General features: G+C 35.9%; 1 protein-coding gene across 4 annotated transcripts in view; it reads right to left on the bottom strand.

Moving 5' to 3' along the window:
• VWA8 (von Willebrand factor A domain containing 8) overlaps positions 1-17,728 on the bottom strand; it is a 369,162-nt gene that overhangs the window by 153,058 nt on the left and 198,376 nt on the right. For all 4 annotated transcript variants that reach the window (XM_082602373.1, XM_082602374.1, XM_082602375.1 and 1 more), the window contains exons 22-26: positions 10,814-10,889; positions 8,652-8,787; positions 5,960-6,079; positions 2,252-2,457; positions 500-651 (exon numbers count right to left, since the gene is read on the bottom strand). In XM_082602373.1, the coding sequence (XP_082458499.1) occupies positions 500-651; positions 2,252-2,457; positions 5,960-6,079; positions 8,652-8,787; positions 10,814-10,889 (690 nt within the window). The remainder of the gene's footprint in view (positions 1-499; positions 652-2,251; positions 2,458-5,959; positions 6,080-8,651; positions 8,788-10,813; positions 10,890-17,728) is intronic.

Genomic DNA, 17,728 nt, shown 5'->3' with positions numbered 1-17,728 from the left:
CTTTCATCTGTCAAGCTGAAATAAGTAACCCCAAAATTTCAAGTTAATATGATTATAAATTTAGAAAACTATCATAACAGAAAAATATATGGTGACATAAATAAGAACATCTTAACTAAATACATATTATCTCTTCATGTAGCTTTCATGTTTGTACAATGATTTTGCACTAGATTAGGAAAAAATGAGAGTCATAGGAATTCAACAAAAGGACAGAGGCTGTAAAGAAACAAATATTTCCCTTTATTTGATTACATTACATCTACTCATGGGACATTCGAAATAACTGAAGTTCTCAATTTACAGACCTATAAATAATGCTATTTAACTGAAATCCAGCCAGCAAATAGCAACAGATACCTGAAGCGCTTACTCATGGAAAGTAATTTCCACACCAACTCAGTTTAGTAGAGTATGACAGTAGACTCAGAATAATCAGCATTTGAGAACCAGAACAGTAACACTCAAGGGTACTTTATCAGTAGTGAGTTTGCCTTACTCCTTTGCCAGCTGCACACTGGTAGGTTTTGCTCCAATAGGTATCCCGTATTTGTGTAAAGTGTTAATCAAAATCTCCCGCATGTCGTTGTTGTAGGAATCAAAGTCAAACACATTCCTAACCACACCGGAGAGACCTTCAGCGGGAAATTTCTGTATTCAAAAAAAAAAAATAAAAATTCCCTTATTACCATGTGATAAAATACACGGGATTATAAAGATTTCCCAAACTGACAGAACAATAAGGATCAAAGGAACTTTACCAGACCTTTCTTCACTAGCCTTGTCAGACAACTAATAAATACTGATAGGAGGAATATTTTTCTCTTTGAAGGTTTGCTCTGATGACTTAGTATTTTTTTTTTTTTAAAGAAGATTTTGCGGGTAGGAGTTTATTAATTAATTTATTTATTTTTGCTGTGTTGGGTCTTCATTTCCGTGCGAGGGCTTTCTCCAGTCGTGGCAAGCGGGGGCCACTCCTCATCGCGGTGCGCAGGCCTCCCACCATCGCGGCCCCTCCCGTTGCGGAGCACAGGCTCCAGACGCGCAGGCTCAGCAGCCATGGCTCACGGGCCCAGTCGCTCCGCGGCATGTGGGATCCTCCCAGACCAGGGCCCGAACCCACGTCCCCTGCACTAGCAGGCAGACTCCCGACCACTGCGCCACCAGGGTAGCCCTTAATATTTTTCTTTTTAAATAAATATCAGAATTTGAGGGGGAACAGTTCTTTCTCTCAAATGTTAAATCGGAACTCAGATCCTGGTGTTTGGTGACTTGCACCACTTTCTGAAATCTCCTGCTTTTAAAATGAGTACTGGATTGACCAAACTTAAAAATGCTATTTAAATAAAGCAGAGTGTTGAATATCTATACAGAAGTATTTAGAGAAGCAACAAGTCTATGACTAAATAAAAAAAAAGATAAAGGAACAAGAAAAGAAGGGAAGAAGAATGTAAAAAGTACAGAGAATAGAGAAATAGGGAAGAGCAGAGGGAAGAAAACAAATACTACTAACAGCTAACTTCACACTGGTGGGGTCGTCTGGGTCCTTTATTGCCTCTGTCTTGATTTTCTTTAGGCGCTGGGATCTGAGCTGGACTTAGCATGGTTTTACAGGCAGAACAAAGCTTTCTATTTTCCTTTCTAGGTTCTCCTTGGAGGATGGGGATGGAGCAGAGGTCAAGAGTCATTAGGTTGTGACTGTTAGCTTGGAAACCATTATTTGCTATAAAAGCAGAATCTACATGGGCTTTTTGTCTTCTTTACCAAGGTGGACTATGCATCACAAATGGCTATAAGGAATTCCATTCTCCTGCCCACTTACTCCATCTTATAAAATTTTCTCACAGTATTTACAGGTATGTAATCAACAGTGTTAGTTCCCAGTCTGTTTTTTATCTCCAAGTCTTTTTTTTCAAAATGAAAATGTTTTTCACTCAGATACCATATGCTTGTTGTCTAAAGTCAAACAGTAGTAAAGTTTCCCTGATGTCTCACTCTCCTGTCTTCCCACGCCCCCCGCGCAAAAAACCTCCACCAAATTTCCTAGCTCCTTGGTAATGGCCATGGCACAGAACCATGCCAAAGTCAATTCAAAGTTAAACAGAAAATGTTCATTTAGATTATGGACATTTCATATTATATCACTTGAATCAGAATTATAGAGAAAAGGAAAGACTTTGTATAAATTAGGCAGTCTAAAAAACAAGATTGACAGCTTCTTTTAAACTTCTAGCGTAGGCATGTGCCATACCTGTAAATGCTTGACGATGTTGACAACTTCTCTGGTAGAATAAGGATAGTTAATAATGCCCTGGTCAGCTAAACTCCTCAGCTCTCCAAAGGCAGCCACGAGCTTCTGAAGGATGGGCTCGGGCACATTGGGGCCATACTGCCTGAGCATCTTGAGCTCCGAGTGGGGTTTGGGATTATCAACTGCATGGCAGCTAAAAATATCACCTACAAGAGAAAAAAGATTCACATTCAGCATGCAACTAATCCATTATAATGCCATAGGAAATACAGAATGGTCGTTAAAAGAGCCATGGGTTGCTCACCAAAGCACTTCTATTTTTAAATGTGTAAAACTGCACAGAAAGTCTGTCCAAAAATAGGTATAGAGAAAAAGGCAAATAACTAAAACAAAAGAAAATGAAAGTGACTGATGTGTGGTTTATTCTACATAGATTTATTTTTGTTAAAAATTGTAAAATGCTTGAATACAATTTCACTGGGAGATATTCAAATACAAAGAGCAAAAAAGAGCAGTCCTCTCGTGTCTCTGCTACCCCACTCCTTCCCCCATAGGCACCCAGTGTTAATAGTTCAGTGTCTTCATTTTTCCATACATATTAGTATTTTTTAAAATGCATACATACAAATGTATATAGTTTTGATAATTTATTCTTTTTCCATTAATTGGAAAATACTCCTCATATGGTTCTGAGACTGCATTTTTAACTTTAACACATGATGAATATCTTCAGAAATTATATACATATATGCATGCCTCTTCATGTACACTAAAAAGGGGGGAATTAGTATCATCACTCTCCAAACAATTTATATCTTGTGCAGATTGCTAGAATGTACTTTAGAAGTAGGTTTTGGAAAAGTAAACCTGCAGAGACAATGTCTAAATTAAAATCAAGAAAAAGGAATGTAGAAACACAAAAAATTTCATCCGTAATTTAGAAAACTGAGAACACACTAGAAATATAATCTATGCTCGAGAGAAATGAATTTCTCATATAAAAGTTCACATAATTCTGATTCATACTCCAAAGGACAAGGGGCCAAAGGAAGTTAAAGTAAATAGATTTGCATTATTCGGTACGTTCATTTTAGAGAGAAAGGATATTTAGAACTTACTTTGACTTAGAAACCACTCAAATCATTATTTTATTGTTATCATATATTCATGAAAGCAACTGAATAAATGCAACCATGACAAATTCATGCTTGCATCTCATAAGCTAAACCCATTCAAATATAAATGGGAATAACACCTTTGTCTTTTTTGCTGAAAATCAAATGTAACACTAATATAAAACTATATTTGAACACTGATTCATTCATTCATCAGATAAGTATTAAATGCCTTCTATGTGCCAAGTAGTACTCTACGTACTTTATATAACTCAGAGATCAAAAACACAAAAACCCCTGTCCTCATGCAGTCTATATTCTGGCATGGGGAGACAATAAACAATAATTACAAATGTTAGAAACTGTATGTTTCAAGGAAAAAAGAAAAAGCACACTACAGGACATCAGAAATGGTGATGGTGGGGGAAGTCAGTCAGGTAGGACTCACTGAGAAGGTGACAATTGGGCAAATGCAGATATCTGAGGGAAGAGCATGGCAGGTAAAGCTAAGGCAAAGACCCTAAGGCAAGCACAGCTGGCGTGTTCAGGAGGCAGGAGAGTGGAGCAGCTGGAAGAGCGTGAGTGCTGAGAGCAGCACAGAGCAGAGCAGGAAGCAAGGTCAGCGAGGTAAGAGGAGGTAAGAGACGCGTGTGCTTCTGGAGGAGTTCTACGCATGTTGAGCGTATTCATGTAACATATCCCCCTTGCCTTTTAGTCTCTATTAATTCAAATGGTGGACTACAACACACACTGTTCTTATTGTTTCACTTAATATATTTCCAGGGTTTTTTTTGGTATCAGCATGAGCAAACTTATCCCATTTGTTTGTAACAGCTGCACAGTAATCTACTGTGTGGATATAACAGAATTTCTTCATTCAGTCCCATTTGGATAGACATTTGGTTTGTTTTCTTTTTTCTTTTTTATGCTACTATAAACAATGCTATATTGCCTATCCTTGTACTTAAATCATTGCACGGGGAATATCCTTAGTTAAATTCCTTATGTGGAATTGCTAGATCAAAAAGTGCCATGGACATACATACAACTACCAAATGTAAAACAGATAGCTAGTGGGAAGCAGTCGCATAGGACAGGGAGATGAGCTCGGGGCTTTGTGACCACCTAGAGGGGTGGGATAGGGAGGGTGGGAGGGAGATGCAAGAGGGAGGAGATATGGGGATATACGTATATGTATAGCTGATTCACTTTGTTATACAGCAGAAACTAACACACCATTGTAAAGCAATTATACTCCAACAAAGATGTTAAAAAAAAAAAAAATCAAAGAAAAATCCTACTAGGAGACTGAGCTCGCTTCACATTGAGTATGGAATGCCCAGTATCCAGAATTACCTACTTGCCACAGAGAAACGAAGCTATTCTTTTTTTTTTTTTTACATCTTTATTGGAGTATAACTGCTTTACAATGGTGTGTTAGTTTCTGGTTTATAACAAAGTGAATCAGTTATACATATACATATGTTCCTATATCTCTTCCCTCTTGCGTCTCCCTCCCTCCCACCCTCCCTATCCCACCCCTCTAGGTGGTCACAAAGCACCGAGCTGATCTCCCTGTGCTATGCGGCTGCTTCCCACTAGCTATCTATTTTACATCTGGTAGTGTATATATGTCCATGCCACTCTCTCACGTTGTCACAGCTTACCCTTCCCCCTCCCCATATCCTCAAGTCCATTCTCTAGTAGGTCTGTGTCTTTATTCCTGTCTTACCCCTAGGTTCTTCATGACATCTTTTTTCTTAAATTCCATATATATGTGTTAGCATACGGTATTTGTCTTTCTCTTTCTGACTTACTTCACTCTGTATGACAGACTCGAGGTCCATCCACCTCATTACAAATAGCTCAATTTCGCTTCTTTTTATGGCTGAGTAATATTCCATTGTATATATGTGCCACATCTTCTTTATCTATTCATCCAATGATGGACACTTAGGTTGTTTCCATCTCCTGACTATTGTAAATAGAGCTGCAATGAACATTTTGGTACATGACTCGTTTTGAATTATGGTTTTCTCAGGGTATATGCCCAGTAGTGGGATTGCTGGGTCATATGGTAGTTCTATTTGTAGTTGTTTAAGGAACCTCCATACCGTTCTCCATAGTGGCTGTATCAATTCACATTCCCACCAGCAGTGCAAGAGGGTTCCCTTTTCTCCATACCTGATGCTTCAGTTTATCCCAGGGCCTCTCCAATCAATGAGAATCAGTCTCCCCAGAGCTGGCCTCAAACCTTTTCATAGGGGGATGTGATGAAAAACAAACACTAAAAACCATTCCTTATTTTGTGTTTTACTCTAAGAGGCCCTAAATAACAAAGTATAGTTTAGTTGTGTAAGAAAACACATAGATATGAAGCCATTCTAATACTTATCTGAGTGACCCTAAAAAAAGAATCTCTCTGAATATACACTCCTTCTCTAAAATGGGGATAACAAATACTCTCACAAGGTAGCTGTGATGATGACAGCACATGATAGCATTCAGTGACAGCCATTACAGTATTGTTACTAAGACAATATTTTACTGTTATTGCTATTGTTTTTATTATTATTATCAATATTGTTTTTACCTAAGGTACCGAAGAAATCATTGCCTAGGAACGGAAATCCAGGTCTGTTGGCCAGAACAATCATCCTAAAGTCAGGATGGATCACTACAACATTTTCTCTTCCATTGACTAATGCAGAATCTGAAAAACATAATTTCTATTTATTCTTTATAGATATTTAATAATTCTTAAGAGTATCAAGTTACAGCCTTTAAAATCACATAAGTAGTCATACTGTTCAGTGGTAAAACAACTCTAAGAAATCTGGTTGTAACAATTTGGCTGCAGAAAACAAAACATTTTTGAGAAAGTTTGCTTAGGAACAGAATACTGATAAAGCGTATACTAAACTATACGGGAACTTGCATTTTTATGTAAATTAAATGCACGTCTAAAAAGCAAACTTGTCTAAATGTTGTTTTATGGTACTTAAACTTGGCTTGAGATGCTATTATTCCTTTAAAAAAAAGAATCGGGCCTCCCTGGTGGCGCAGTGGTTGAGAGTCCGCCTGCCGATGCAGGGGATATGGGTTCGTGCCCCGGTCTGGGAGGATCCCATATGCCGCGGAGCGGCTGGGCCCGTGAGCCATGGCCGCTGGGCCTGCGCATCCGGAGCCTGTGCCCCGCAACGGGAGAGGCCACAACAGTGAGAGGCCCGCATACCGCAAAAAGAAAAAAAAAAATAAATAAATAAAAATAAAAATAAAAAAAAGAATCTATAACAATAGATAATCCAAAGAATATACAAAGGATAATCCAAACATCCTTTAGTTTTTATCCAATCAGCAGCTGCATCACTTTGCATAAAGCCTTCATTCTGTAGCTAAGGAGTAATTCCTGTTTAGATTACGCACCCTGAAACTTAACCACATAGAATAAAGGTCTTGACCACCTAGTCAATTCATTAGAGCAAAGGTGATTAATTTCCATTCAAGGGATTCTACCACCATAGTTCTTAAAATACATAATTTCAAGTTGACTGGAACTTTCTTCGTGCAAATGTTTAAGGTATTAAAGGAAGTGAATATTATATACTACTTGCTGATGTACATTTCAGATAGAACTGCTAATCCAAACAATAATTTAAGATAGTAAAAACTTTATTATGGTTATTTTAAGAAGAAACACCTGTCATCTGGGTTTATTTAAATCTTAGCTGTCCATCTTTAAGAAATGATACTTGTGAAACACCTGGAGTTTTATCTGAGATGAGTCTGTAAGAACCTATACTTGTATTTTTTTATGATACCAGAAAGTAACCTTTCAATGTGCCATATACTCATGTACTAATACCACCATTAGTTTTAACGTTTGATCTCCACTAATTTCAGCAGTGGTAAATACAAGGGTATGTGGTCATACACAAAATTTACTTAATTAGTTAACTAAAATAAAAATAGCAATAAAACATGAAAAATTTAAAAGGCAAAGAAAATGAGAAACATAGCCGTAGAAGTGATGTTTTATGAAACCATGTTCAAAAGAGCTTCAGTTGCTCTTGTGTTTAAAATGTCATCTACAATCAAACTTGAATTTAAGAATTATGATGACTCCTTTGCTTCTAGACTGTCCTTCAAAAAATATTTTAAAAATGTAAAGGGTTACCAGGAGAGAGTCACTGTTTAACTATAAGTTTGTTTCAGCAATTCTTTCTTGCTTTCCATTTCACTGTCCTCATAATGCCTCTAAAAAGGGCAGGAAGCATTCTAATCTTAAGTCTGAATGATCTTTCTAAAAGATAGTAATCAGGCTGTTTAAGTCGAATTCTCATTTTTTCCCATAAATTCATTGTGAAACTGAAATGTTAGAATACTTTTATTAGTGCTGAGTTTCCTAGGCTTAGAAACAGCAGTCTTGCAATGACAGTGTCCAAAAAGAAGTCTCTGTGGTGATGCACTTGCACCTTTTTATGGAGTCTTCTGTTTATACTCTCTTTGAATATTGAAGATTTCAGTTATTAGTCTCAACTTGTTTGGTTACCTTACTATTGACTGTATATTTTTAATGGATAGTTATAGATCTTCAAGTCTTTTCATGACACAAAAATTTTATATTAGAAACTAGAAAATGTTCTCACATTGCATTAGACAATTTTTCCTTGTAGCTTAAACAGACTTATGAGATTTATCTATGTACATTTCCCTTAACAACAACAATAAAAATAAAATAAAAGGAGGAAGATACTCCAAAACAGAGAATAACTAACTTTTTCCTGAAGCTGGTATGTGTAATATCTGTATACACACTGATATATTCATACATATATATGACAGATATAAAATGCCCAGCAATTTTTTTCTAATTATACTGAGCTAATAATAACATAAATTTTAATATTATGAGTAACAGAAATGTGGTAGAGCTTTAAAAATTCCAGATAACAATGAAAGAAAATAAATTGCACGCAAATAATTGAGATGAGTATACAAAGGATTATATGCTTGTATTCTCAGAGTAGAAAAACTATGAAGCCGATTTGTCCTAAAACTACTATTGAAATGCTCAAAGATGCTCTCTGGTGATAAGAAAGTAAAACTGACAAAGCTAGGTTCAGACATATTGATTTTTACAAATAATTGTCAATACAGACAACTTGACTTATGTTGAACTTATGCTTGTTGTTTGCAGATAAATAGCCAGCTAAGTGTGTGATTTGATACCGGAGATGTAAAAATTGTATACACTGAAAGAAAAGTTGCTTTTTTATACTCACTTGCAACAATGCGCCTTCCATCTGCTAGAATCATTTCTCCATTTTCTACTAGAGTTTTTAAAATACAGGTGACATTTGTTGGGGCTTTGTCTGCTTCATCTACTACCAGAACATGACCCAATTTTACTGCTTTAACCTTTGAAGACAGAACATTTACCATAAACAAAAAAATGAAAGCAAACGTTTTAAACATTTCATCACTCATTGATTTGGATTTATAATAGGTGGTTTTATGTAAGTTATAAATACACTATCACAAAAATGTCTGTAGCAGAGCCGGAAACAAAATTTATGGATCTCTACCAAAAGCTTCTCACAGTTACTAAACTGCTAACTCTGCAGTAATCACTTTATTTTCCTTCAGCTTCATAATTATCCCTATGTGGCAGACTTCACAACATTTCACACCCCAGGGTAGGGGAGTATTAAAACAAGTATAACGAATAGAGAAATTAAGTGCCATGGGGGTTAAGAGGAGTGAGACATCACAATCAGTACTGGGTATCAGAACACTGCACTTGTGATGGCTCTAAGAGAGTGTATGATTTTAAGAGATCAGTATGTATGGTGAGGAGATGGGTAGTCAAGACAAAGAAAATCAATGGTCAAACTCAAGAAGTCCTGCAGCCCACTGAGCGAAGAGTGAATATGCATATCTATCTTGGCTGAAGCAGACGTTAAACGTAAGAAAAGAGAGAATAGGATCTCTACTACTAAACACCTGCCTGCCAGACCAAAAAATATGTGCTTTATCTCACTAAATAATAGGATGTAATTAAAGATTTATGAGTTCAGACGTGATAACAATGGAGTTTGGAGCTACACGTTAGTACATTTAATCCTGTAGATATATGCGGAATAGACTAAAAGGGGAGTACCATAACAATTTGGTAAAAAAGTGGTGTGAGGACCTGATTTTAGGGAAGGGGGCATGGGGAAAAAAATGGAAATAAAAAGCATTATATTGATCTGAAGAGTTTTCCAGAGGTATACCAAGGTATAGCCTTGGTAACTGATTAGATGGGAAGAAGTGAAAGGAAAAATAAGAAAGAGTTCTAGGTCTTAGATGACTAAGTGGTGACATTATTAGAAGAAAGGTAAAAATTCGGAAAAATCCTTAAAAACATTTTTAAAGAGTGGATAGGAGGGAGTTTCCTAGTAGCCTCGTGATTAGGACTTGGTGCTTTCATTGCCATGGCCCGGGTTAAATCCCTGGTCAGGGAACTGAGATCCTGCAAGCTGAGTGGCATGGCCAAAAATTTAAAAAAAAAAAAAGTAAAGAGTGCATAGGAGGAGATAGTCAATGAATTTCAATGTAAACCCAAAGATTATTTTTTTACATAGTAAGAAATATAAAATGGACCATATCATAAACTTTTATCATTACATAATTTTGGCAAATAATTTTAAGGAAATATAGATCAAGACACAGATGATTCTCTCTACCACAAATATTTTATTACATATTCTAAAAAATGAATAAGGATTTTTCTTTTTAATTTTAGCGTAAAAATAAGCTGAATTTTAAAAAAGAGAGAGAGAAAACGTGTAGCTTCTACTCTTAACTCCAGCCTTCACATCTTTGTTCACAGAAAAGTCAGGTCCAATCTGGCTGAATTCAGGCAGGAGGTCCTGAAGACTCCCATCACTGGGGTCTGGACCACAGAGGTTCTCATTGTGGCTTATTTGTGCCATTGCTGCCGAGGAGTTATCTACACAGAGAGGTGTGACTGGCAGGCCAGATTTCTTTGGGTCTTATGTGAAAAGCTGAGGAATGATCTTCTCAGCTGCCTAAAACATTGGGTGAATATTTTATTAATTAAAATCATTTTTTAAAACATTCTAGAAGCATCTAATTTCGAAGTCTGTACATCTGAAAACAGTAAACCTCTTTCTTTTTTCAAAATTCTGGAATAGAAAAGTAATCATTAGAGGATATCAAAATCTCTCACTCTGGAGAGAGAACAGAATAAGAAAACATGTTATTTTCCCAGTAATTTGCATTCAAATATCCACTCTCCTAATGACATATGAATGAGTGTTTTCCAGTTAAGACTGAAACATATTGGAACCAATGGGAGATTTCTCACCCTCAAAGGCTGAAATATAATTATCATTCAAAAAAATACGTTTGAGAATATTCATATAATTGTATTACTAACCAAAGGTGAGTCTTCATACACAATAAGTCCATCTTTAACAGAGGGCTGAAGAGTAAGGGTTTGGACCGTGGTGTCCCTAAAGTTAAACCAACACATTTTATAGTAAGTAAGGAAATAAACTGACATTTGATCACGAATAAAATACAACACAAGAGCATTTCTTTTTTCACCCCCATCCAGCTTTCTCTAAAATGAATAAAAAAGCAAGTGAAATTCCAGTCAGCAATAGTATTTTGTTGATGTCAATATAAATTACAATGGTTTGGGAATTAATCCAAGTTTACAGATTATCCAGGTTCTTTACTTCTCTTTTTTCTTCCAGTAATTTCCCTTGTGACCATTTCACTCCTCAAAATAACTCCCTGAAGGTGAAAAGGAGAAATTAAAAATATATATTTGTATTTTATATACAATATTTAGATTAGTTAAAAATAATTTTGATGGTGAGTTTGGTGATGACTGGCATGCTGACATGGCCAATTACAGCAGGTCTGTGAGTTACACTTTCTGGCCCAATCTGCCATCACTAGGTGCAAAAGCAAGACTGTCTCACCTCACTCCAGGAACCATGGGATTTTGAACATTTCTGCTAGGATTAGGGCAATCCATTTTACTTTCTTAAGTCTACCTACTACTATTTATCTGACTCTCCTTTAGATCAGGATTCTCAAAAGTACTAATAGTGAGTTATCTTGATGTTATGCACCTCCACACATGATGAGATATGAAGTTCACATCACCTATGAATATTCTTGCCAAAAATGTGTGTATATAGGCTGTTGGTTATAGGTAGGTCCAGACATTTTTTAAGGAGATCGATTTCGTATCTTCACCTTCTACATATACTCTATCTAAAAAATAAAAAATCCTACGGCCATCCAGATCATGTCGTACAGAGGATTAAATTACTTCCAAAATGTGAGTAGCATCTTTCTTTACAAGAGTTCAAACTTATCTTTTCAAACTACCCTACCACTTATTCAAAGTAAAATGTGAAGTTACAACTGTGTTGTTTTGAGTACCTTCTCTGTGTAAGATACTATTTGGAATGTGAACTTCGGACCTCAGTGCCATAATATACTTCTGAGACTTCTACCCAAATGCTAAATTTTATCACAATTATTAAAATATAAAATGTGATTCTATTAAAAAAACCCTAATAAATACTACATGACAATCACTGCCAAAGCAAACTTAAGATATCACTCAAGTCATTTTTTGCCTTAGCAAAACAAATTTAATCAAAATCAGTTAATTGCATTGAAAGGCAGTTTGTGGAGTAGTGGAAAAAAACCCTTTGGAGTCAGACCATACAGGATTCAAATTCTAGTTCTTGCCACTTACTAACTATACGATTTTGAGTAAATAATAAAACCTACCCAGAAAGATCACTGATAGAACCCTTGGGAAAGTATCTAGCACAATATATGGCAGATAGAAAGAGTAAAATTACATGCCAGCTTTAACTATTTGTTGTGATCATTACTTCTGCTGCTGTGACTAAAAGTTCCTTTCCTGTGTAACTTCTACTTGATCTTCAGGTTTTTAGCACAGATGGTACTTCTTAGAAAACCCCTGTGGACCCTTTTTAGACCAATTAGGTGGCTTTGCTGTATGTCCCCTATGAGTCCTGGGTCACCCCTATTTCAGTCCTTACCACACTATATCATAGTTGCTTATTTTTACTATCTGTCGTTCTACGCAGACTGTTAAGATTTCAGAGTGTAGACCATACCTACCTTGTTCCTCATCCTGTCCCCAGCATCTAGTGGATGTCTGACTCACAGAATGAATTTAATAAATCTTTGTTGAATAAATGAATCCATGAATGAAATGAACAAAAATGTTAAAAGTTAAAAGTGCAACATACAGTATATGGACTTCAAAATATATTGGATCATGGAACTCTTTTTTTTTTAACAGAGAATCTGGAACTACAGAACCCACTTTAATAAACGTTGGGTTAGACTAAGGCTGACTCTAAGGTAAGGAATCTTCCTTATTCACTTATGAGTGTATATCAGAAGGTACAGTCATGTTGAGACGTACACTTGGGATTGACTAGTCAGGGGACGGAGGGGGAGATGGTCTACATCCATCATGGATTTCAAATTGAGTTGGATTTACACTTATTACTGTAGCAGGAAAGTTCTGCATCAGAGTTCTCATTTACCAGGGCTTGAGCAAGTATGTTGGCAGTACGATTATTGACATTTACAATTTCTAGACTACCTGACTTTTTTGCACCTAGGTTGAAAGGCTTCTCCCTTTAACTTGACTAAACAGTGATTGGTTTCTTTAATTTATTCCCTGGAGGTCTGGCCTATTGCCATTCCTGACCTCTGTTCCAAGCTCCTAGCCTCATGATACCGGCTCTCATGGGCCTGGTGCCTGTCTGGTGATCTACTGTTTTCTATAGCCTTAGCACTACACTTTATAAAGAATTCAACATTATTCTTTTATCTTCACTAACCTTCAAATTGAAATGTATCTAAAATAAAGCCTTGAGAGATGTTAAAGGAAAGTGAAAATATATTGTGACATGTATTGGTGATTATCAACTTTAGTAGGAATAAAATGTTTCTTATGCAATATAATGACATATAGTCACATATCCATTTTTTGTATTCCTGGGTCTCATAAGTTTACTGTAGGATATACTTTATGCTCTTGTCTGCTAAAACTTTTTTAGGGTTTTAAACAAATAAGAACAGAGTTTAATGAATATCACTTAAATTCACTGTTAATATCCTGGCAATACAGAAGGGGGTAAGTGAGGAAGAGAGAGAGACGTGTTCACACAGATTTTTTACAGCAACATAGTGAATTTCACACCTCAGCTGTCACATATTTAATGGGCAACATGACACCTCCCAACACCGAAATGGAAAAAGGAACTCTTGTATCATTGTCAGCAGAAAGGAAATTCAGCCATTACCCTAATAATTAGAGTGATTCACAGCAGATTAAGAACAGGAAATTCAAGCTGAATTCCAATTTTAAAAAGGCAAATGATATTGTTCTATAACACTTGAATTCTGATAGCATACAATTTGCCAAATTAGATTTCTCAAAAGACTTTTGTGCTAGAAATAAAAACCATAGGTTTGAGAGAACAAGCATAAATCAGATGATTCCCAAAAGGGACAACAAATGAGGATAAATACCAATGGGAATCATGGGTTTCAGTGGAGTAGGCTATGAGACAGAGGAGAGTAAAGGAAAAAAGTGGCTTTGTTCTATTCTTATTATTGGTCCTTTGTCTTATACATCAAAGGATTGCAAAGGATAGTAAAATATGTAAAATTACATTCAACTTTTAAAAAATGGGTTGGCTTATATGTAAGTCCCTTATTATATAAGAGTAGAAAATAACCCACTGGGCTTCCCTGGTGGTGCAGTGGTTGAGAGTCCACCTGCCGATGCAGGGGACATGGGTTTGTGCCCCGGTCCGGGAAGATCCCACATGCCGCGGAGTGGCTGGGCCCGTGAGCCATGGCCGCTGAGCCTGCGCGTCCGGAGCCTGTGCTCCGCAACGGGAGAGGCCACAACAGTGAGAGGCCTGCGTACCGCAAAAAAGAAAAAAGAAAAAAAGAGAAAAGAACCTACTGTCTTCTGATTAGTACTTCATACAACAAGAAAAAAGCTTGTTTTTCAAGGTATCTTACAATATTATAAACTTCGACTCAGTAAATCATCAGATGACTATTGTCACAAGTAGCATGTGAATTGACTCAAAGACAATATAATGATTCTTTTTCAGAAAATATTTGATTAAAATCATTGCTTTGTATTTAGGAGCATCTTGGATCAAAAGATATTTATTCTCCACACAAATAAGCAACGACCCTAAGAGAATATTTTATTAGTTACAATTTCAATTCTATTATGATTTGTTCCTCTCAATAACAGCTTTGAAACATAAGCTCATAAAAGTTGAAACAGACTCAACAATTTCAACAATACTGAGAAGAAAACACATCTTAGTAACATTTCCTTAGCCTACAGTTTAATAAAGGGATGTCTTTCCAGTACATAACAGTTATCAGCAATGCTTGAGGAATTAATTAGAATGTTCAGCTAATTGCTGACATTTATGTTAGCACCAATTGTTCGCACTTCTTACTCTCTTACAAATTAAAGCAGTCCATCAATTAAAGCCTGTGTCGATAAAGGGGCTACTCAAAGAAATATGGTGCTAAACTCTAGTCTTCTTTTAACTCTGTGATTTTAAAGTTTTTTTTTAAGTTGGAGTTATTAATGTTTCAATCCTAATTTAAAATGATTCCAGATTCAATAAAAAGTAATTAGATTGAATAAAGACCAGGTTTTTATTAAAATAAGGAAAGAAAATTGGCCTCTGGAGAGCAAGCACAATCCGTTCTTGCGATGTTGCTTATAAAGGTACATTAAGCTAATATCTTCGAATTTACTGAGGAGCAAAAGATCTCAAAATAGCAATGTTTACTTTGAGAATAATATTTTAGTAAGTTATTTTAGTAAGTATTTAAATTGGTTTATGGTTAGTTGTCTTTTAGAAAAACAATAATAGTTAAACACAAGGGTGACGGAAGAAAAAAGACACACAAGAGTTTTAAATAGCTAATAGAAATCTTCTCTAAATTTGTAGTTCATTAAAATAGAGATGGCTACAGTAACAGTCCACTCATTATTATAAGCCAAGCATGAGAAAGGAAAGATAGAATATAGCACTTAGGAGGCACTTAACAAATATTTGCTCAATATTTTAAAAAGTGGGATGATTATAAAAATAGAATTAAATGGTAATTTTCACAAATAAGATATAAGCATAACATTACTTAAGAAGTAAGTGCTGTTGAAGGATATTTTCAAGTGAAGAAGTCATGGAATAAACAAGAATATCACTTCCACAAGGTTTATTTTAAAGCAAGTAATGAAATAAAGATAAGTACTAATAATAATTATCACTAATAAAAGAGAGAGTGGTACTTAGACACAGGGGATGCAAAAAATTTGAGAATTAATTAAATTTGAGAATAAATTAATGTTTACAAATATTCTGGGCTCTCTGAACACTCCCTTCCTACCTTGCCTATGAAAGACAAATTTATTTTGCCATGTTGGGGAAGAAACTTCCCTGAGCCCTCAAACAGAAACAGTCATTAATATAAGCAGTGTTGCCATACACTACAAAAAAAGGAAGACAAAAATTAACTATGATTATTGCAGTGTTAGTTGAAAACCAGCACTGGCCTAAATCTGAGTCCTCCTAGTTTGGTCAATCACTTAAGCTCTTTTTTTTTTTTTTTTTTTTTTTGCTGTATGCGGGCCTCTCACTGTTGTGGCCTCTCCTGTTGCGGAGCACAGGCTCCGGACGTGCAGGCCCAGCGGCCATGGCCCACCGGCCTAGCCGCTCCGCGGCACGTGGGATCCTCCCGGACTGGGGCACGAACCCGTGTCCCCTGCATTGGCAGGCGGACTCCCAACCACTGCGCCACCAGGGAAGCCCAAGCTCTTTTTTTTTTAAGATTTTCTTTTTTTTTTTTTTTTGATGTGGACCATTTTTAAAGTCTTTATTGAATTTGTTACAATATTGCTTCTGTTTTATGTTTTGTTTTTTTGGCCGTGAGGCATGTGGGATCTTAGCTCCCTGAGCAAGGATCGAACCCCCACCCCCTGCATTGGAAGGTGAAGTCTCAACCACTGGACTGCCAGGGAAGTCCCAATCACTTAAACTCTTGAAACCCAAGATTACGCATCTCTACAGAGGGAATCAAAATAGAACATATGAGGAAATACAGTAGAGTAAAAAGTAAGAAAGATAAAAGTGAGAGAGACATTATTATTATATGTGCTTTGAATGCTGTGAGGGAAAAGTCCTTTTAGTAAGATAAGCAAAATATTTTTTCTGCCAAAGTGACTAAAAAGACTCCAGCTCTTAAAATATTTGTTTTGGAGGACAAATAGTTTATTTAGTTGTCAATCACTCATCACTATGTCCAGATGCATAAAATGCTAACAAACCATAAAAGGAAGGAAGACATTGGGGGATAGTATTTATGGAAGGAATTCTACTGTGGTGCAGCACTTTGCTCTCCAGAGGTAGGCTCTTCTGGGAACAGCAGGTAGAAAATAGCTGCAGCAAAACAGTCATCTGATGGAAGCTAAAATTTTCAAAATAGTTTTCAAAATCTACTTACCCTCCTTACCACGTCTCCTAGCAATACAGTAACACTTATTTAAAAAGAAATTCCTCCAATATTCAAAGCCATGCTGATAATCAAATACTTTAACAAAATCTGAACATTTTATAAGTTGTCTAGTCTTTAAAAGTAAATATACTAAGATAGAATATTAAACACAGGATCTTTTGTCTTTACTCTGAAAACTAGCTTTCTGGCTTGGTAAATTTTAGGGACTCAAAATGACCTAATTTCTTTGTAGGAACTTCATTTCCCCTTTACCAGACAAAAAAAGAAAAACAATATGCAGGCCTCTTATTTAACTTTTCCTCTGACATTAAACAAGGCATTTTCTAATCAGTTTTTGAAAAGGAATAAAATGAAATGAAGATTAAAGTACAAAACTAAATGAGTGTACAAAGATGCACACACAGATGAAACCAGAGTGTGAGGCGGGTAAATATTGTATCCACTGGATAAATCTTTATCAGAAAATATAGTATCTAGTAATTTATATTTTTAAATGCCTGGTTAATTGGGTAACAACATAAAAGTTTGAGAGAGTCAAAAATTAAGTGAATATATTTTCATATCAGGATATACCATAATTATTCATTCAATAAATATTTATTGAACATCTATTAATGGGCACTGCTTTAGATAAGATGGATAAGTATCTGTGAAAGTAAACATTCCTTCCTTTGCTGAGCTTAAATTTATGATATATTTAAGTAAACTTATCTTACCATAC

This window comes from Mesoplodon mirus, assembly GCF_964341445.2.
Source record: "Mesoplodon mirus genome assembly, chromosome: 17".
Lineage (NCBI taxonomy): Eukaryota > Metazoa > Chordata > Mammalia > Artiodactyla > Ziphiidae > Mesoplodon > Mesoplodon mirus.
The sequence above is the reverse complement of the archived record's forward strand: the minus strand, read 5'-3'. Positions and strand labels throughout refer to the sequence as shown.